Here is a 23121-nt window from a genome sequence, read left to right on the forward strand (position 1 = left end):
ACTGTAACAATATGGCATATGATTGCATCAAGGGTTTATGAGCGTCAGGGGCATCCAGGAGGTCTTCGATCTTGGAGAAGCATACCTCATACCAGCATTTCAAAGATATAATTCCAACCTATCAGTCCTGGTGTTAGCGATTTTGTTTTTCCCGTGGATACGACCGTAAATATTCTGACTATGGTCGGATTCTTCTCATTAATAACTTCTCTTCTCTGCACACTGCAGTGCTCTCTGCCTCCTGCATTACAAGACCTTCTGCCAACAAGCAGTGACTTGCACTAAAAGCTACAGACAGATAAGGTTTTAATAGCAGAGCTGACTGTGTGTTTTATTGATTAGGTGAGGGAGCAGAGCTGAGAGTCAGGGGTGTAACAACAGCCGTAGCGGCTGCTACAGGGCCCACGTGGCACAAGGGCACGGGATGGACGGCAGAACCAAAATTTATATGTAGGGTTCTCCTTGGCTCGTCTGACCCAACCTCCCTGCCTTCCGCCTTCTGAACTGTGGTCACAGGGGGTCTGCTTCATCCGTGGGTGCCCGCTCACTTCATCCAAGGCCCGATCTGTGGTTGGCTACCCTGCTCATCTGCAGCCGCCTGCACACCAGCACAGTGAAATCTGTTGCCTGCAAGCACCACTGTATCTGTGTATATGAGCTGTTTAAATGCTGTATATACTGTATGTATTTGTATCTGCTTTGTGTGTGTATGTATATGCTGTATAATAATATGTATCTGCTGTATGTGTGTATACACAGTATGGGGCACATCTATCACAGCAGGTGTACAAACTCTGATTTAGTCGCAATTCCTGTCACAGGGGTTGCCTGCTCATTGCCTATAGCATGCGCCTGGTCAGGTGCAATTCTACACCAGGTCAGACATTATCCTCCTCATGGATCCGCCCACTGCCTGGGTGGGGGCGGATAAGCATCATATTCTGGTGCACTTAGCGCCAGCCCATGATCAATGTGCTCCTATGTGTTATACTGTATGTCTAAGTATATGATGTACTATATAGTATGGCCCACATTTATTAAAATCCCTGCTCCAGTTTTTTGTTTGCAGTTTGCATGTTTTTTTCAGTGCAAAGTGAAACACAAAGTGGCGCAAACACTGTAATAAATGTGGGCCACTGTGGGTATATACTGTATGTATAGGTATATAAATGTATATCAGTGCATAAATGTGTGTGTGAATGTAGAAATTTATAGGGCACATTTTCTAAGGGCCATGCACCAGTTTTCTATCAGATTTTGCACGTTCTTTTAGGTCCAAATTGCTTGCACAGGTATTTAAGAAGAGAGTGTCATTGTGTTTTATATCCATCTCATGGATCTCATTATCTCTAATCTCTGATCTGTCTCATCTCTCTTTCTATGTGTCAGATACTAGTAGAATGTTCAGAAACTAAATAAAAGTGTAGATAAATCTGCACCCTTATTATGTAGCCAGCACTCTGGGATTATAATATTTCTGCTTAGAGAGTCCCAGTCCACACTCTGGAATTCGACACTGACCATCACTGAGTGATAGGAGCTAAAACAGCAATAAAACTGAGTAAAACTGTAAAGTAAGGGGTTAAAAATTGAGGATTGAGATTTCTGAATTTTCTTTCATTGGCAAACCACTTTAAGGGTAAATGAGTGAGAGTGTGCTCTAAAAGTACTTTGCAGCTGAACATAGTAAAAAAAAAAAAAAAACTTTAGGCGCCAGAGAAAATCTCTAAGTTCAGCAAAGGACAAGTGCTTGACACACGCTTCAGCCCACATCCCAGCTCCTGGGAGGGTAAAAAAGGTGAGGCAGACTGAGATTAAACCATAACACGGTACGTGGAGAAAGGGCATTAGTACCTCTATACAAGCCCATTTAATCATGGGCCAGTAGCAATACCGTAGTCACAGTTTCCCACGAGAGGGTCAGTATAAAGTCTAATGCAGCATAGTTAGTAAGTACTAAAACAATAAAGAGCGAAAGAACTAAATGGAAGAGACTGTTGTCTGTTAGTGGCACTACACAAAAATCCAGGAACAATTGGTAACAAGCATATGCTACTTTTAGTATTCATCCAACTGTGTCTTAAGCGCTGCAGCCCAGCATGTGCCATATGCTTGTGTGTAGTGCTATATAAAAATGTATTATATTTAATGTATTATTCCCTGAAGGATGGCTACCATTACTGACATTTATACCTTCAATCTAACATAAACATTATAGATAGAATACTCAATGATATCTTTATCTATATCTTATTAAGGCTTACATATTCACAATGTATGCCATTACTTTAATAATACGTCTTTATTTTTAAACATATTTTCCGGCATTTCAAAGATCATGGGGTACATATGTAAACAAAATTGGACATTACAGAATTTAAAAAATAGTCTTAATTTGAAACAAGAGTCGGAGGCTCCAATCAGTTATGAAAATGGAAAAACGAGGGCTATATTTCATGGGCTACTGGTAGGTGCGCTGCAACCACGGTAGACCCAACAGGATGGAGGACGTGATAGCATATAAAAAGACAGTCTCTCTTTGTGCAGCACACCGACCTACAAGGACAGAGGCTTGGTGCAGTACTGGACCGGGTCAGAGAGGATTTGGCCACTGACAGAGGAGATTACCAAAGGTGAACCACGGGGAGGTGATGTCGGGAGACCAGAGCGGTATACACCAAGATCCCTGCAGAGTCCAAGAAGGCAGAAATCTGGAACTTAGCATCTGTTCCAGAGCTGAGTAAGCTGAGGCACAGATCCTCCTGATGTCATCTGGAGTGTTCCTGGGGAGAAAGTCGGGCTCTGTCCACCTGCATAGGTTCTTCTGCAGCAGGCATGGCTGGAGGCTGAAGAGGCCCTAAGAAGGCAGGTGCCAAGCAAAGCAAACGCTGAACCCGGGCTTGTGGTTGCTCGAGCTGTAGGTCTTCAGTGCGCTCCTTGAAGCGAATATCGATCCAAGTGGCCAGAGTGATGAGACCAGGTCTTGTGCAGACAGCACGTCTTCAACTTGTCCCAAAAGTCTATTTTTGAAGGTCACAGTCAGGGCTGCATCGTTCCAGGTAAGCTCACAGGCGAGGGTACGGAACTGAACCGCATAGTCACCAACTGATGAGTCCCCTTGACGAAGGTTCAGTAGTGCAGTCTCAGCTGGAGACACCCGTGGAGGTTCCTAAAAAAAGGACCGGAATTAAAATTATTATAATAATTATTTATTTATATAGCGCACACAGATTACGCAGCGCTGCACAAGGCATGTCAAATTGGTCTGGAATTCTGCGAGGAATGCTGTGAGAGTAGCCGTGACCGGATCATCCCTGTCCCAGAGGGGAGTAGCCCAAGCCAGGGCCTTCCCAGAGAGGAGGCTGTTGATTAATGCCACCTTGTACTGTTCAGTGACAAATTGAGATGGCATAAGTTCAATGTGCAGGTAGCGCTGAGTGATAAAGCCCCTGCAAAACTTGTGGTCCCCATCATACTCTGAGGGCATGGAGAGTCTCAGCTAGGTTCAGCAGCAGTCAGGCTAATCGTAGTAGCAGGATGAACCACAGGAGCTTGACGCTGTTGCTGAGTAGCCATCAATTGCTGCAACTTATTAGGTTAACCTGACAAGTTGTTCTCCCTGCACAGCAATCTGCTGGGACTGCTGGACCACAAGGGTGGTAAGATCAGACATTTTAGACAGCAGAACCTTGGCGGGGTCCAGATCTTACTGTCAGGCTCCAGGGGTAGTGGACCCACTGGACCACAATGGGCGATGACGTAAACTGACACCTGGGACCGGAGTCTAAGTGGCACCCGGTTTTCACTAGAGGCCGCAGCAAAATGGGTTGGCGTGGTACCACCAGGTCGTTGCACAGGTGTGACTTTGTCCGTGGTGGTGGCCAAGGCGAGGTACAGTCATAAAAAGTAATAAAAAAATTTAATTAAAAAATCTCACCAAAGCTCAACTCTCCCTTCAAAACAAGGAAAATCTATAGAAAATGGGCTTCAGATAAAATAAAGAAAGAAACAGTACTTTCAATTGAAGATCACATACACCACTCCACCCTGTTCTGAAATGGAAGAATCTCAGTGCTTCAAGGCTTGGCTCTTACTCCCAGTCATAGTATATGCTGTCAGCATTGATCCATTTAACAAAAATGTTTTCAGATGGAAAAAAACAGCCATAGATCCTCTGAAAAGGGAGACAAGCAAGAGACAGGCAAAATCTGAGTCCTTGTCAGACAGAAGGTCGGGACAGGCAGCACAGGATCGAAGTCAAGGATGTATCGGAGGTACAGAAACATATCCAAGGTACAGAAACTGAAGGTAGGTTCGTGGTCGGGGACAGGCAGGAGGTCAGGACAGGTGGCAAAGGTTCAGGGTCAAAGGCAGGGCAGAAGGTTAAGGCTGGCGGCAGAGAAGCGTAAACAGGAATAGGTCCACTGAAATGCATGCAATCGGTAAGAAGAACCTAGTGTTTTGCATTGTTTATATTCAAAACACTGGGTGCTCACTACTGATAGCATGCGTTTCAGTGGAAACGTTTCAGTGTTCTCCTAGAGCAGTGATGGCAAACCTTTTAGAGACCGAGTGCCCAAACTTCAACAAAGACCCGCTTATTTATCGCAAAGTGCCAATACAGAAATTTAATTTGTGATTTATACTCCCTTCTCTGTCACAGTTTTCATTGATACCAGCACCCTGAGGACACCAATAAAGCAGAAAATAGTCACAGGTAGAGCTGTCACTTTAAAATAGATCTGTGCACAGCAAGTCCTGGGCTGTCTGGGACTGCAGGAAAATACCTGGACTCATCTCTGGTGATGGCCTGGGTGCCCACAGAAAGGGCTCCGAGTGCCACCTCTGGCACCAGTGCCATAGGTTAACCATCAGTGTCCTAGAACTTAAAGTGGTTGTCCGGTAATAGCAAGTTAGGCCCTATCCACAGGATAGGGCCTAAATTGCTGATCAGTGGCGGGACCCCAACAGATCACTGAGACCGTCACTGATCAGCAAGTTAGGCCCTATCGTTTGGATTGGGCGTAACTTGCTATCACCGGAGAACATCAGATAACCCCTATCTTAGGCCGAATTCACTCAAACGTATGTCCACCCAGCTACAGCAGGGCGGACGTACGCCCCATGTGTCAGAGAGGAGGAGGGGTGACCCCATGTCGTACGGGCCATGCATTCGGGGAAAGTTAGGACATGTCCTATCTTTTCCCCGTGTACAGAGCCACATGTTTGTGGCACTGTTTCACTCCGTATGGTCATTGTCGTTTATTCGGGATGTATTTACGGCCGCAAGCTTGGGGCCATACATACATCCCCCATACGTTTATGTAAATGCAGCCTTAGAGCATGACAGTCGTGCATGCTTAACCCTTAGTCTTGCACTAAGGTTTAACAAAGGCAGCAGTAAAGATCCCTGCACCACTGAAGCTGATTCCTGTCACAGGCACCATCAGTGGGGCAGAGATAACCACTTCTGCCTTTGTTATCTGTGCCCCACTGAAGGTGCCTGTGAAAGGAAGATACCTTCAGTGGGGCAGGGATCTTCACTTTGTTAACACTTACAGCAGTGATGCTGACCACCTCAAGCTGCTCCAGTCCTCTTCCTCCTCCCTGCAGCTCCTCTTCACTGCCAAACTGCGCAATTGGAAAAACCCACTTCCTGCCAGCTGACAGGAAGTGTGTAATAGCGCGGAGGGGTGTTACCCGCATAGGCCATTACAGGACACAGTGCACATTAGAAAGGACAACCCTACAGCAGCCCGGCAGCACCGCCCGGGACCTGGCAACAGAGCGAAATTGACAATAGTGATAGGAGTGGCAAAGGCAAGGTGAATGATGATTAACTGCGTGCCGCCCCCTTAAGGGACCAGACATCTGCCGCCTGAGGCGAGATTCTCATCTCACATCATGGCAGATGCCACCCTGCTCTCGCCCACCAGGGGTTTTTATGCTCCCTTGGTCATGTTGCAGCACTCTCCAATCAGCTTCCACCTTGTTTTACACTGGTACAAAGGATATCATTGGTGAATAACATTTTATATGTGCAACATCCCCCACCGGGGGCCTTGCCTTTTCTTGGGGCCTGGAGGCAGCCGGAGCCCAGAATACCGGAGTTGCTGGCGGTTACGGCCTAGGCACGCTGATGTCACGGTGCTTGGTATGGGGACCGGAGTGCTGTCCTACAGCCGAGCAGGTCTCCAGCAGGTGGTGTGTGCAAGTAAGATGGAGGGAGAGGCTGATGTACTGAATCTCCCTTGGACAACCCCTTTAATGTCTGTAGTATTAGCCCCTGGATAATGGATGTTGCGCCCTTGGTGTTACAGACGTATCCAGGGAACAGACAGAGGCAACGTTGTGCAAAGGTAACTCACGGTTCTTTTTTCGAACAACTGCAGGCAACAGGCCAAACAAACTTGTTACAGATGCCGGATTGTTGGAGATTCCGGATTACTGAAGTGGTCATGGAGAGTGATCCTCAGGAGTATATTCACCAGCCTGCTAGTAGGTGAAGGCTGGGTTTACTGTGTGTGGCACTGAAGGTGTGCATCACACTATCTCTCTGTATGCTCGGATGGATGATGTGCTCTTCAAGAGAGCTGGATTCCAAGAGCTTATGCTCAAAGAGGTTTCTGGAACTCAAGAGGCCTAGGAGCTCCTTATGTGGTGAGAGCTGGGCCCAAAGAGAAAAGAGGACTTGGCTCACTCTCCAATCACACTCCAGTTCACATGAAGGAATACAATTGGACAATAACTTTAGAAAGCTTAACGCTTGCCTGCACAGGCAGTATCTACAGCTGCTAATTACCTTACAATGACTGCATTTTTTTAAAAGTGAGTTGATCAGACTCCTCTAGAGGGATCCTACAGGTAGAGGGTCTTATTTGCAAGCACTCTCTTGCCTATACATTGGCAGGGGTATTGCACATGTTAACTCTTGCCTTGCTAGGCAATGACTTACAGCTGCAATTATGAAGTTTACAACAACTACCTACCCTAAGCATCGGTAGGGTTGTTGCACATGTGACAGATGTCTCTCTGTGTATGAAGCAGAGCTGGATGTGTTCAAAGACTGTGGATACAGATGTCTTCTGCACAGTATAATTAGGTACAAGATCTCCCCTGTCTCTGCACTTCATGCTGTAGCCCTCCCCCCACCTTGCCAACTGCAGTATCAGCTCTGTATCTAACCCTTAGTACTCAGACAGCACAGGCATAGACGTTATGTACTAATGATTTCTACCACTTATTATGTCCCCTGCTCCTTCATGTGATAGAAGCTGCCATATACATCCTGTGCAGTGCTCAGTGGATTTACGTGTGGGAAATTTAATGGATTTAATGCTACATTACTTTGAGAGAGAACACAAGGCATCATTGGATCTTTGGGCAAGATAACTGGCCTCAGCTTGAGGGCACAGACAACATTCTCCTCCCACTTACCTCTGGTGAGAAAGATTTTTGTCAAACACTTTCAGAACAGAAAATGCCATAACTTTGGAAAGAAAACGACGTGCCGCATAAAGTAGACATCATTCTGTTTGTTATGAAAGGGGAATCACATAATAATTGGGTAAAATCATTCTAACACTAGGAAGTGCAATTTGTCATGCAGATAACCAAACCTGAGACGACTCTGGGAAAATAGTTATTGGTTTTTGAAGCTGGGAAGAAAAAAATAGAGATGGATAAAAGGAAAGAGGCATGTAAAAGTTAGTAGTTTTGGGAGTTTTTTAAAGAGGTTTTACGGGCCATAAAATTGGACTGTATAGACTTATAACATGAATATAAAATAAAATGAAAGCTGGGCTCTGATTGGTTGCCATTGGCAACTAGAACATTTCTGTTCTTAAACACTTTTGATGAGTCTGCCCCCTGTATAATGTCATACATATGACTCTGGATCAATAAGACACATTATCATATGAGCCATATGGTCATCTCTCCAAATGACTGTCACTATGACATGGCGGTGACACGGGATGGAGCCACAGAGACGACCAGCGAGTGACAGGCCCCGCCCCCGAGGTCACATGACCGCCCGCTGTCGTCACTCTAGTAGGATGTATGAGAGCCGCGCACACTGAGTGCCTCCAGTGCTAGAGCCGCTGCTGCAGCTTCATCATCTCATATCTCTCCGCCCAGGAATGAGAAGCGATGTCCGGCTCATCCAACGAGGAGAAAACCTGCCGCAGGTTCCTGGAGCTTTTTCTGGGGGAGTTCAGAGGACCCTTCGGGGAGGAGGACCCCATCCCGTTCCGTCCACTGTCTGATCATATCACTCCGGAGGAGGTGGAAGGCGAGTGCCTGGACCTGTGCCTGCAGCAACTCTGCAAATAGTTAAGTGCCGGATCCATCGCTATGCGCGGGGTGTGCGGGGAGGCACCAAGGGCTGCTGTGCTGTACTACTGGGGGGCATCTTCCGTAGTGACCTTATCAGGGGGCATCATTTCATTTCTGGAGAGCTGGGCATCTACCTGGGTGACAGATGTCCTGCAGGCAATCCCTCTTACATAATGGCACTTCTGAGATCATGGCATCCCTGCCAGCCGTACCCTCACCCTGTCATTCACATCTTTCACCTTGTGGAGCCTTCTCACCTGGTACACCTGTGCCACTCTGACCGGTGACATCCTGCTTCACTGTTCTGACAGGCATCAACATTGCTCCTATATGTGTGTTTTCTCATTGATATGTCACTAAACAACTGGTTACATAATTTAGCAACATCTTTCCCTGTTACAATTTGGTTATTGTAGTTCTGCTTAATTGTTACTTGTACCACTGTGGCTGCTAAGATTATTGTCAGAAAATATGTTAAATATTGCGATATCGAGAAATGGCAGATTGATGGATTGCTTATAATGTGAAGATAACGTTCTGTATGTAATGATTTAGCATTTTATGGCGTCAATAGTAAATGGATAAATAAAAATAGATTCTTTGGATTCAGGGTAAAAAGCTTCTGTTATCACTGACCTTGGGTAAAAATATTGTTTGCGTTTTCATTATAAAATAACAGTTCATAGAAAGTTGTGAATAAATTAACTGGTTGTTACCTTTCCTCTTGTCAAAGGGGTGTGTTTGTAGGCCGTGTCACACGGGAAGCACTAGTTGGAGGGTGTAGGGACATGCCCACAAAATCTACTTGATGCAGTTCTGATCTCTGGCGCTGGATCTGAAGTATAGTACCTCCCATTTTTTGTTTGGTAAATGTTGACTCCATGGAGAAAGGGATCATTTGAATAATAGAGTTAGCAGCTATATGTGGCGTATAACCGGTCTAAAGAAAAAAACTAAAACATTAAGTTAAACATAATTTTCAGTCTACTGGATTTGGTGCCAACACTTGCCCACTCCTTTATGGCATCTGAATACTCCTAAAGGAGAACAATATCCTCTATATGTTTTACAAATACACATTGGTATTCAACTAAAGTTAAGTTTTATTCTATCATGTTGCTATCTCTCATTACCATCTTTTACATGTTTTTTTTGGCTTTTTCCACATCCTACCATTCACCCCCCAAATACTGTGAATGCTTATTACCCAGTGCTGTACAGATGATGTAGCCTCAGGTGGTGTGCAAGGGAGTGATGCCCTATGCCAAAGTTTCTACCCCTTGTATAATGAGAGGAGTGGCAAATAGGTGAACACTGATGGATATGAAGATACTGGCTGCAGCAGGGATAGTTTTTTGGAAGCACAAATAAATGTTCCTTAATATAAGTCACAGAAGATATAGTTTGGGTGTAAAGGCTGTGTGATCCATAGGGGCTTCTGCTAACATTTAGTGAATTTGCTTATTTTTGGGATAACTATACTATACTTTCAAGGCTCAATTCACTTCAGTGTTTTGCCCCTTACATCTGTAATTTTTTTAATGGCGAAAACTGCACTACAACCCATGTAATCTTCCCCATTCTGATGGAAAGGTGCCTTCCATAGATGTAACCCTATAGCGAATGGAAGGCGAGCGGAAGTTTAGTTTCCCTTTCACTATTGTATAGTGGAAGAACATAATGGAAAATGGAGCAACCTCAACCTAAAGTATAATAATTTAAAAAAAAATGTAGTTTTATATCACAAATTTTTACCTAAAGATTAAAAGTCGTACATTTTAAAACTTAATAAACAATTTAAATGACCTATCGTTTATAAAGTGTTTTTTTTTTTTTTTTTTACAAAATATCAAGGTCTACCTATAATATTACAGTGGTTATTTATTTTGTGGGCTTCCCCCTTAATATTTTGTGGGTGAGGAATGTACGTAGTTTACCATGGAATGTGTTGCGCCATTTCATTATCCATAATATAAGTATACAGTTTCCTCTTTCAATATCTGTGTTAAATTCACGGATAACAAATATAAGAAGATTGTGCACAGTCATGGTGCCTGGATGTATGAGTTATTGTCCCTGGTGTATCATGAGGGATTTTGAGGTCAGATTTCCTTTAAAGGGGTTTTAAGGCAAGTTAGACCCTCTCAGTGCTGAGACCCACGCAGATCGCGAGAACGAAGGGTCCGATCGACCCCTGGCCGCTCCTTAGACTAACGCAGCAGAAGGCCGCGCATGACCATTCTGCTCCATTAACCTCTATGGAGCTGCTGAGGATCGCCGAGCGCAGCGCTCACTGATCTCCGTCTGAAGAAGGGCCACGCCCCGACACGTCACATGATTTGCTGGATTCTGACCTCCTTAATGGAGTAACTACATGGTGTGCTCAGCATGTCTCCCTGAAGTTCACGCTGGACTATATGGACTTTCACACTTGGGGGATTATGTTTTGCCTAAAATGCTTGTAGCAATTGATATATTTTAGATAAAGAAAAATTGCTACATGGCAAATTTCATTTGTATTTTAAAGATTACTCCGTTGAGATATTTTTTGTGCGACTGTTGAGCTGAGTCTTGCAGCTCAGGTTGATTAGTCAGTTCAGGCAGCTCCTTTGTATGTGAAAGTAATGTTTTTATGTATGGCAGCCATTTTGCACCCAGCTTTCCCAAGGTCCTGAGTGTTAAAATAATTTTTTGGGCAAAATCACTTAGTTCAGGGATTAAACAAGATATGTTTCTGCATAAGTGTCGCTACAGCATTCTCCAGGTATGTTTGGATCACAATGCATAAAACAAACGGTCTTAAATTTCCTTTAAGAAAAACTGCTGAAAAATAATATAAAGAGAGATGGGTTTGTGTCTGGGGGGATTTGACACAAACTTAGTACAGGGTACAGTTAGGCCGAGGAAGGGGCAGGGGTGCTGTCATCCTACAAATCTGTAACCTGCTATGGTGAATTGTGTGTGGAACAAGAAATGGATGTCCTCCATAGGTCTCATATAGCAAGAGACCTGGCCCGTGTTTCCTGGTCCCTATTCAGGTTTTTTGTTTTATGTAGTTTTGAAGTGCATTTCTTCAATTGCATGTTACTACAGAATGGTATGTGTGTGTATATGGAATATATAATGTATATAGCCACATGGGAATACCCCTTTAAGGTTTTTAAGGCAAATTAACATATTTTGATTTTATGCATCTTGGCAGTAAAGGGTAGGTGTAGCTTACCAGCCTCTGCAAGAACTGAATGTGCCATTCTAAATTCAGGCATAATACAGAAACATATTGTTTTTTTTTCTCTCGCATCTTCTGCATATAAATGAGCACTCCCGCTTAGCTGTTCTTCCTGATAAAATAAATGTGCTGTTACAACATTATGCAAACTCATGTTGTGAAATTGTGCTGAATCCTTTCAGATCTCTCCCATCTAATCATTTATGTGTAATGGAAAGTGTTACAATTTGAGTAAAGGCAACTACAAACCGTTACAAGCAGATATATATATTATATATTAGTGCCTGGAAACAGTATGTGAGCAATCCACATGCATCCAGAAACGGCCTTTTAAAAGTTCCAAGTGTGGAAAGTCAGATTTGTGTTTAAAAGACAATGTGATGTGCAAAGTCTCATGCGCCTTGTGGTAACATAGTTACTCGCAAAAGATGACCCTTCTAGCCACCCTGAACCACATAATCCTATTTATATCGTTAAGTGAGTGGAATTTCAGGCTTCATTCTATAATGGGGTCCTGCATATCGCCATGATTTTTTCAAATCATCAACCATAGTATTTTTGCTGCAGCTTTGGAAACCATATATCATTATGCTCTAGAGCAGATAGCTCTCATATACTGTTCAAATTAACGAACACCCATTGGGCAAATTAACCCCCAAAACTAAATATATGTTCATAAACTGCCTTTCATTGTCCCTCTGTATGCCTGTAAATGTAAGCAATCTGCTACTAAAGCTGTATGCAAATGGCCTAAGAGATACAATTGCTCCACGTTGCAGACATGTTATAGCAGAACATGTCAGGTACTTGTGTAGCTGATGTCTGTGTCTCACACATGTGTATAGGAGAATGGAGCATGTCAGGCACTTTTGTAGCTGATGTCCGTGTCTCTCACATGTATATTAGGAGGATGCAGCATGTCAGCAGATAAAGCACAGACACCAGCAATGCTTTACTATACATTACACATGAGCAGGGGAGGGGTAACAGGTGTCATCACTGCCTCTGACCATGTGACCAGGCTCATTTACATAATAAAGAAAAGATGATTTGAGAATGATTAATGTATGAATTGACTAGATAAAGGCTGTGAAGGATTCCTTGTGAGCTGCTCCAACAGGAAGTGGTGACAGAAATAGTGACAGAGACCTGGTGATTGGTGTCCTTTAACCTCCTATTTGGAAAAGAATTGAAGAATCAGAAAGCGCCTCTGGGGGCAGGTTGTAAACAAAAATAGGAACTGACCTAACGCTACTTATTAAGCCCTCAGAGGCAGCTCTCTTTTTGCTTATGGCCCATCCAGAAAGGATTAAAGTAATGTAATGTACTTTGTGCACAATATGGTTATGCCAGTCTCTGCCTTCATCTGTCGTGCTGTTAATTTAGATGTGACCCCTCAGGCCACCCTTTCAGTCCTAGCAGGATTGGGAGCACTACCAGGACCTACTGCTTTGAAAAATGTTTTAGTTTGACAGTCTTGGTTTCAAATCTAAATCTGTTTGGCGTTTGTAATTTCTCTTTGTATTTGCACTGGGTTTCCACCTAGTACTCAGGTTCTAATCCTCTACCCAATTACCGTACTCATCCTATGTTACTGGAGCTTGTGCAGCCTTTAGACACCAAGGCAAGGTTTTGGAACATGGCTTAACCACTACGTTCATATGCTAATTTTACTGTACTACAATTTTTGTTTCTGACATAAAAAGGAACATGGTTTATTGAAAATATGCAATTGGCCTTTTATTATATGTAGTATGTTGTTAAAGACCAGGAAATTAAACAGTATTATAAATGAATTAGTCATATCGGTAATAGGAGCTGTATTTTGGCAGCTTCTAATTCATGTGAAAAACTGGAAAGTTGTTGCCATGCAATTAGAAATCTTCTTGTATCCTCATCTTGGATAAAGAAGAATTAATAGGAACTTGTCAGCAAAAATTAACTTTGAAGTGAGATGGAAAAATGGTTGTATAAATGTATTCATGGTCCAGCATCCAGAGATGTTACTAAACAGATCTCCTGAAGTCCAGTGCATGATATCAGTCACAGCGGAGGCATTCTGCCGTTGAGTGTTCTTGACTTCAGTACTAAACACTCTGCCTCCATGACTTTATCTAACCATTTTACATCTCACTTTAAAAATTGTTTGCTGGATGGTGCCAAGGCCTATGAAAGAAACCTGATATGGAAGGTGATAAACCAATAAGTGTAAAGCAGCTTATTCGGCCAATTTCTGATCACAAGTTCCCTTTAAGGTTTATTTCAAAGAACTTTTTTTTTTAATCGGTTTAATCCTATCCTCCACCCACTCTCTATTTTAGTTTCACATATACTGCATTGCTCTTGTTCTAAAATAGTGTATTTAATGTTATCTTGAATTGATTGAAATTTCCTAAGCGTCATGTTCTTATTCTTTAGGTGTTAAGTCTAATTCACCTAGTTACACAGAGCCATAGATTTCCCATTGACTTAGGATGCTTCTCCAAGTCATTATATTCATAATAGTGGTATGATGAGTGATATTTATGAAACTGTAAGAAGCAGCTCTGTCTGTGAGAGCATATTACCAACATTCGAGTAAAAAACGTTAGAAAAAGATATCAGTCCAACCTATACATTATTTTGCGTTGATCTACTGCTTTTACAGTATAATACCTTTGTCTATGGCGATGGTAAAACTGCCTCTCCTTTAGGCATAGAGGGTGCCCCCTTGTCCTGGTCAAAGGCCTAGGTATTAAAAGATCTGTGGGGAGATCCTTGTACTGCCCGTTCAGGTATTTGTATATTGTAATGAGGCCCACCTGAATTTTTTTTTTTTTTTTTCCCCTAAGCTGAATAACCCCAAGTTTAGTACTCTGTCATTGTATTTTAGTCCCCCCATTCCCCTTATAATCTTGGTTGCTCTCCTCTGCACCCATTCAGTGTACTACATCCTTTTTATACACTGGTACCAAAAAATGTATACAATATTCCATGAGTGGTATGACAAGTGATTTGGGCAAAAAGGGGTCCTTATCATAAGTATCTAATCCTTTCTTAATGCATCCATTCATTTTTATTTGCTGATCACTGAAATTGAGTTTGCTGTCCACCAATACCCCCAAGTCTTTTTTTCCAGAAGTTTTACCAAGAAATTTATCATTGAACACATAGTTATGTGTTATTTTAATTTCCTCATCTTAAGTGCATAACCTTTAAATTTTATGATATTAAACCTTATCTGCCATTTGTCAACCAAGGCCTCAAGTTTCCACAAATCCCTCTGTAATGTTCTACTATTTTCCTCTGTATTAATTACTTTACGGAGCTTAGTATCATCTACAAATCTTATCATCTGCATAAACTCTACGTTGTAAACTCTCTATAAGGTTATTAATAAAATATTAAAAAGAAATATCCCCAATACTGACCCCTGTGGCAACCCACTGGTAACTTTAACCCAATCTGACAATGTGCCATTTATGACGGCCCTCTGTTTTCTATCACTAAACCAATTACTTGCCCATATACACAGATTTTTCCCCTAGTCCCAGTAGTCTCATTTTATATACCAACCTTTTATGTGGAACTTTGTCAAATACCTTGGAAAAGTCCATACACCACAGCCACAGCGTCCCCCAGGTCCAATCCAGACCTTAGCTCCTTGTAGAAGCTGATCAGATTAGTCTGACAGGACCGGTTCCTCACAAACCCATGCTGATACTGTGTTATAAGGTTATGCACAGTGAGATACTCGAGGATAGCATCTTTAATAAACCACTCAAATTTTTTACCAACAACCGATGTTAGTCTTACAGGTCTGTAGTTTCCAGGATCACTTTTTATTATTTTTTTTTTTTTAAATAATTTTGTTTATTAGTGATCAGCAGGCCAGGAATCAAGAATACAAACTCTTACAATCACTATTACTCTCACTGGTAATACAAATGTATAAAAGGTACAGTACAATAGAAATGGCATTATTATCGGTATATTTGGCACATATCAAATAAAAGGCTACATTCATGCCCAACCCACTTGCCCATCTTTTTTTAACTTTTATATTGTGTAACTAAACAATGGACCAGGATCACTTTTTTTTTTTTTTTTTATATTGGCACCACACCTTAGAAAATTAGCTAGTCCTCTGAACCAATTGCCATCTTTGTCTAATCAAGTTAGAAATTTAATTAGAAAGTAGTAATTGTTGTCATCTGCCTCCATCAGAATCCTTACACCTTGGGAATGTAACTATAGTAAATAGGTAAGTGGGGCTATTTCTGTAAATCATCTCTTAACCACTATTACAAGGTTAGTTTTTAGTTGTCGGATAATCTCTTGTCCAGTGTATAGAATGTATACCTCTAAGATTCAAAGAGATGTGGGTGTTGCCTATAAATTTATTCTAGGCTCTCTATCCAGCTCTCTGGACATTTGTCTCTTCTATTTGAGCCATAAGTTTTAATTTTCATTTTCAAATATGCTAGGAATCCACAATGGAGCCTCAAGATTTGACATGCTCTAATGAAACACATCAATAGCGGAAATATGTTACCTAGATCCTTAGGATTGGTCCTATCTTGTGCTGAGCTCTTTGGATCTACCATAAAGGTTTTTTTTTTCCCCCATGTACCTTGCTTATGTTCATATCAATGTCACATCATCTTCTTTATCTAACCGTGTAGAATATTGATTTGCTTTCTGTGTTTATAGAAGAACAACCTATATAGTGAAAGAAGAACCAAACAGCACTTCTTTTGGTGCTCAAAAATGGAAAGGTCTCCCAAAGCCAACACGTCTAAGTTAATTTTCAAATTTAGAGTATTTTCTGCTGACACATTTACTGTAATGCTATTTGTTTCCACTTTTCATTATGCATGGTATATAAATAAACATTAACGCTAATGATCATTAACTTTTCAACCACTTTCTATAGTATAAGAGAATATAGAAAATTCTCTAATACTTAAAAGGAACTTATCAGGGACCTCATTTTCACTAAAGACAGGTTTGCAGAAGCCCATCATACCTGTAGTGCAAATACGCTCGTATGTATTTCTGCCTTTTCTAAGCATTTGCAGTATAATATAATTGTGTGTTATAACTTGCCTTGCACCATGACAGAATCTTCTTTTAAGTCTCTGTGGTTGGGTTTTGGTTAGGATGCATTTTTATAAAACATGTGACTTGTCTGTGCTGCAGACTGCTCAGCAGTGCTCCTATACAGCTCCTCCCTCCTGTTCTTCAGAGTTCACAGCAGTGGTGTGAGCTGACATCACTGTGGAAGGGAAAATCTGTAAAGGAGCACAAAGGTGGGGGCCAAGAACTGAGCAGTCTGCAGCACAGAAAGTCGCATGTTGTTTTTTGAAATGCATTCAAACCAGACTGCAACCCCTGGGGAATTGTATGTTGTTTTTATTTTGTAAAACCTTAATAAAAAAGGATCTGATTAAAAAAAAAAAATAAATCAGAGTGCTAGGTTATAACATGCAGTTATATTACAATGCAAATGCTTAGAAAAGACATACAGTATTTGCAATGTAGTTGTGATGGGCTTCTACAACCTGTCTTTAGTGTCCATGGTGAAAAGTTCCCTTTAATTACTTATTCTATCACTACTCTCTCTTCTGAATATATTGGCCCACTTTTATCAAAAACGGTGCAAACTGTACAGGGTGCCCCAGATTCGGGAATTGTGGTGCATGTTTTTCATGTCTCTGGTGCACCTCTAGCATAAGGCATGTGACACATTTCTGTTGGGCTCTGCATGATAAATTTAACACGGTTTGACTGTAACGGAAAATCCCTTTTATTGCAGAATTTTGTGTTGCGTCCGGTATAGTGCAGCTGCGTCACAAATGACTTCTTAAATACATGTGCAGGCACTTTGCACATAAAAGAACAGTTCATGTCATGGGGGGCCTGTTCCCGAACACAGAGAAACTCACAGTATAGTTGCGCTATTGGGAAACCACTACTTCAGCTCATGACTTGTGATGTGCATATGTGATATATGTGACATATTTGTGATGTCACACAGTTCTCATCTACAGTTTCCTGTGATTTATAAATGTATAATCATATCCAAATGTGTACTCTATGTACTCTAGGTGGGAGAAGGGAGTAACAGCAGCGAGGTCTCTATCCTGAAGCTCAGGAGGTTACTGAATATTGCTAAAGAAAATTGGAAAATACAAGTCAAACATTGAACAGAAGTAGTGTTATTTCCCATGCACACACTCTGTACTGATTTATACAGGTTGCTGTGAGGTTAGATGCACTTTAGGAAAGTTGATACCTAATTGGTTTTAATAAAGAGGTGTGCGTTCTTGTGCAGATGGCTAGATGTGAGGTGTTTGGGCATAAATTCTTCATTGTATTTCATTAATTAAATCATTGTGGTAATGAAGATATAATTTCAAGATATAATTTCATGAATACATGTCAAAGCAGCAGTCTTGTCTTGTAATTATCATATTGTAGAGGTGAAGACACTACTCAGTACTGTTAGAACCATTCATTCACACTTTTCCAGGAAGTCTGCAATTTATTCCTATTCTTCTCTTTGTATTCCTCTTTCAGTCCCATTGTCTTTAGTAATATTTCCAGATTGGCTTGTGATCTCATGGATGTCCTGAACTAGCCCTGCACATTCCTTGCGTGTACCGAGGCTGTCCCGGAGCATTCATGCATGTTCTGAGAATCCCCTGGAGTGTCCTGTGTTTCCAGCTTCACCTCCTGTCTTCTTGTGAGGGAGATGATTCTTGCTCCTTGAACTGCCTGTTTATCATATGTTATGTCTGTAGATTATTATCAAACAAAATGTGCCTTTTTATTTCTGTACAGCATGTTATGAGACTTACATCTCGCGCTCGATGGGTTAAAATTTGCCTGGCAACTGGGAAGATTATAAAATGTTTCCCTGAGTTCTGTAAGAAAATGTTTCTTTTCATTTTTTAAATTTGTCTTGCATCCCAAATGTTTTCTGGTTGTTACCCCTGATATATTTCATATAAGCTTTTATTGGTCTTTTATTAAAATATGTGTTTTTATATAAACTGAAACACTGTTCAGTCATTTAAAACTCCATACATACAAACCTCATTATATGTAGATTGGATGGTGCATTCTATGGGTCTGCTTATCCAGGCTTGTCACCCACTGTCCAAATACCTCCAGGCCACTGCCTGTAACATTAACAATATTCATAGCGGAATTGAATAGCAGTATTGAAAAAACCAATGCCGTTTTCACCAGTTTCCATAGGGCTCCATTATTCCGCCAGTTGTATGTACTGTAGCTTAAAGTAAGCTGTACATTGCTATGTGTACAGGTAAGAATTGTACCAAGTTTAAAGCTGTGAAGCTTTATGAAGAGCTTTATTTCATATTCCTCTGGATGACGACAAGATCAGGGTGAGATCCATTCTATCTTCCTTGCGTCTTTTTTTTTTTTTTTTTTTTTTTTTTCTCTTACGTTGCACAGTCAGCTTTTTCTATACCTGCCAGTATACATGCTTTACTTAGTGAAGTCTGCTCACCTGTCGTGTGGATTAGCCATATGAAGTATTACATTTTATTGGCTTAAAAAACTTGGACCTGCGCTAATTGGTTATACCATTAAAGCCAACAAACAAATTCTTAATATTAATTAGCCCTTATAGCAGTGGTTAACTATTTGTTTATGCTTTGACCACCTTTGGTGGTTATTATTCTCCATTTTACATAATTGGATTAGTGAAAAGATGACTGTTTCACAGATGCCAAAGAAATGTAATTTGTGTGATTCTCATCTCTAAGCGCTGCATAACAGACCACAATGGCCAAGAATTGCAATCGTGTCCCATAACTCCACAATTTAGACCCTCCCCTACGGCCCCGCATAACTACTTTAAAATGTTTTCCATGGTTCTCCATATGGCTGCATCTTTAATGCCATATGTATAATATTATCAATAGTGATAATATAATACTTTGAGACTCTTTGCTTTGTCAAAATTTGTCAAACCGTGGGATAAAACAACTAATATATGGAAATGAGCTGGTTTATACAGTGTTATACTCCATTTAGACAATTTGATTATTTATTATTGCAGTGTTTGATGTAGCATCAATGAGATGTTATACTGTACAGGATTAAACGGGTAAAATGCTAACTGAGGCTTGAAAAAGATTAAAAACCTGTTAAATCCTTCCCAAGCGCTTTCTGTGGTGACCTTGAAGGTGTCTGGCATTTCTTCCTCACTTGGGCATTGGTTGAACTAATGCTGCAAATCAAGTGAAATTGCACATAATTGTGGCCAAGCTTTCTGTAGCAAGGACACTAGGCCACGAGGGAACTGTGCTCAGATGTTTTGGCAGCAAAAGTCATTTTTCTGTGCTTTAAAAGAAGATCTTTCCATCCAGTATATTATGGTTATTTTTTATCTTCCTGTGGATCAATTGTGTATTTAACCAGCTTCAAACTGAAGCCTGGGGTTTTAAAACAAAGTCTATACAATGAGACACAATCTGTGCTATTAGCTCCTAGCTGCACATCAATACACAATCCTGGGTTGTCAAGAGGCCCTACTGTGGGATTTGACACCAATGTTTCAATAGTTTGGAGATCTTTAATTCCGTTTATCTTTACTTATTAAAAATCATTACCCCCTTCCCAGGATACCAGTTTTCCCATCCGATTCTACTGCTTTACGTTAACCTTTTACCTTGGAACCACAGAAAGTGATTCATATATTCTTTAACAGTCACACGTGGAGAAAAGACAGTCTGGGGAGCCACATGTGTGAGTACCATTGACAATCCTGATAGATTATTTAGAATTCATTGCGCTCATCTTACTGGGTTGTAAGGTCACTACAAATAGAATCTGAAGCTTTACACAACGGTGTTGTCAGTGTGGCTGCACATCCGAAGGGGCTCAGGCTGGAACGTCAAGGTGATGAAATGATGGATAGATTCCTCTATTGGCGTAATGACACCAGGCCCTCGTAGGATACTAAGAGGATTCTTCTTTATTGTAGTATGAAGATGCTCAAACAGTTGATAAAATGCTAGTATCAAAATGCTCAGTTGGTAAAACACTCTTTGATCCTTACCAGATTCTTCCTTTCTTCCTTCCTTTGATCCGTACCACATTCACATGATGTTTCACTGGTTTTCAAATGGAGGAACCACTCTTTTTATAAATAGTCAAATGGCTATTCAAGGTTGCTTTGCAGAGCTGTTAGAAAATGGTAGCTCAAGATTTACCGTATATACTCGTGTTTAAGCAGAGTTTTTCAGCACAAAAAATCTGCTGAAAAACTTAACCTCGGCTTATATACAAGTCAATTAAAAAAAACAAACTTGATACTCACCTTCTGGCGCCCAAATCCTTGGCGTGGCTCCCGATCCTCTTCTTTCTTCTTTCTCTTCTCTAGCCGGCAGAGTCGCATCCATGCGATCTGCCGGCTAGAGAAGAGTAGCCTCCGGGAGCCGCGCCAAGGATCGGGAGCCATGCTGTGCATCGGGGGTGAGTGAATATCGCCGGAGTTTATTATTTATTTAATTTTTTTAATGTGCTTGGCATACAGGGGGCGGGCTGGCTGGCTGTATACTACACCCTTGGCTTTTACTTGAGTTGATAGGTTTTACCAGTTTTTGGTGGTAAAACCTATCTTATACTCCAATATACCAAAAAAAGAATGGATTCATGCACATGATTGTGTTTTTCACAAATCCCTCAACTCTGAACGGGTCATATTCTTGCCCATGTTTGCAGCCTGTGCCTTCCCATAGAAATCTGTGAAAGACACTGAAGCCACATGTCATCCACATGTGGTCCTTATATGCAGTTATTTAAAACCAATGTGACCCTTCAAGCGGTGGTAATAAGTTAGTAATATCATTTGCCAGCCTCTTCTGAATCCCCAAAAACAGATGACCTACACAAGACACTGACACGCTGAAAGAGCTGCGTGTAACCCCTATCAAGATATGCTTTCTAGAAATTCTTATATATGACATATGTACTGCTTTTGCTTTCATATTTGGATTTATTTATTCAGGATATATGAATGCTATTAGTTTTCTTCCCTGCTTTCTGGTTAATAGTATGCATTTTTTTCCTGTTTGTTGTGACTTCTATGCAGAACAAAACTTAACTGAGCCTGCCCTGCTTTACATAAATGCATGTATTTCTTCACAGTGCCTTATTTCTCTAATCTATAGCAGAGGAGCTTCACTACTGAACATGTACATAATGGGCAGCACACCTTCATCTCAAAACGAGAATAGAGTGTACAAGCTGTGCAGACAGGCCTGATGGTCGGTGTCCAATGAGCACTTACATAACTGATGGCAGATTGTTGCAGCAGGGTAGTGGTGAGTGCAGAGAAGTTCCTAAGACTCCTAACACTGGTTGTATGTGTTGAGGTCCAGTTCCAGGGCAGATCACCAGCAGGAGAGAGAACCCAGGAGTGGTAAGTACTTGTCAGCTGTGCTGTTATGCTCCTGAGCCCTCTCCTGTTCCTGGTTCAGTACTACTTCGGGTCCTAATGCCTGTTCATACAACCAGCATGAGGTACAGAGCAGAGCAGCACATGGAAGAGAGAAGAAGCTGCAGTGTGGTGCAAGGAGGAGAAGAGGCTCCAGGAAAGGAAGGAATTGATATATATATATTTTTTTTTTGTCTGCACTGGGGGTCTCCAGTATTATTATCCATTATGGTCTTATTTGAGGTCTCCAGTATTGTTGGTATGCTCTGGGGCTCTCCAATATGTTAAGCCTGCTTTGTTTTAAGTACCATTATCTGTTCTGCGGTCTGCACTATTATTGTCTTCTCTGAATGCAGTATTTGGTTGCTCGGGAGGTATTTATTCCTCTACTGTGGCATTAATCATTTCTAGGAGGGGGGGGGCTTGCATTTTCTGCTGTACTGTGGTTGGTGAATTTAGGGTGCTAGTTACTGATACAGCCCCTTAAAATTAAGCAGTAAGACCGTATCAAAATATTTATAATCTGTTAAGTTTGTTGAGTAGCTGGAAGCTGGGGGAGCCAAGCCAAGGCCTATAACTTTTTTTTTTTTTTAGTTATTGTTTTTTTTTTCTCTCTGAAATACTATATTGAGTGAAATCTAGTTCCTTGTTACCAGAGAGACTCTCTATATTTCATACTGCCGCTGGTTCGGCTGGCATAAATCTGTTTACAGGTTCCCTTTAAGCTGTCACTATCTAATAAGTTATTACTGACAGTTGTCTGGTTGGGGTTTAAGCTCGGAGCTTATTTCCAGAGCTGGGTGTTCAAGAATTACAATCTTTAAAGACCTTTCACAACACTAAAACAGGACTGATGCTAGGATCATAAAATAAATGGCAAAGTAAAACATCTAAAACATGTAGCAACGCCTTTTATAACTTATGACCTTGAAATAAGAAGTATCATAGTAAATCTTTAGCAATTGTCGCTTTCTCTGTCTTTATTGCAATCTATGTATGAGAATTAACCGACCTTTAGGAAGGCAAGGCTGTGAGGAGGGAGAGAACAGTATGATGGCCATAGTTGCTGCTTCATCTGTGGCAGCTAAGTTACCTTTTT

General features: G+C 41.3%; 1 protein-coding gene across 1 annotated transcript in view; it reads left to right on the top strand.

The window, feature by feature from the left end:
• Positions 1-8047: 8047 nt before the first annotated feature.
• PPM1E (protein phosphatase, Mg2+/Mn2+ dependent 1E) overlaps positions 8048-23121 on the top strand; it is a 150098-nt gene continuing 135024 nt past the window's right edge. Inside the window, exon 1 of the mRNA XM_072136283.1 lies at positions 8048-8333. Within this exon, the coding sequence (XP_071992384.1) occupies positions 8152-8333 (182 nt within the window). The 5' untranslated portion in view covers positions 8048-8151. The remainder of the gene's footprint in view (positions 8334-23121) is intronic.

Source organism: Engystomops pustulosus, chromosome 2, assembly GCF_040894005.1.
Source record: "Engystomops pustulosus chromosome 2, aEngPut4.maternal, whole genome shotgun sequence".
Classification (NCBI taxonomy): Eukaryota; Metazoa; Chordata; class Amphibia; order Anura; family Leptodactylidae; genus Engystomops; species Engystomops pustulosus.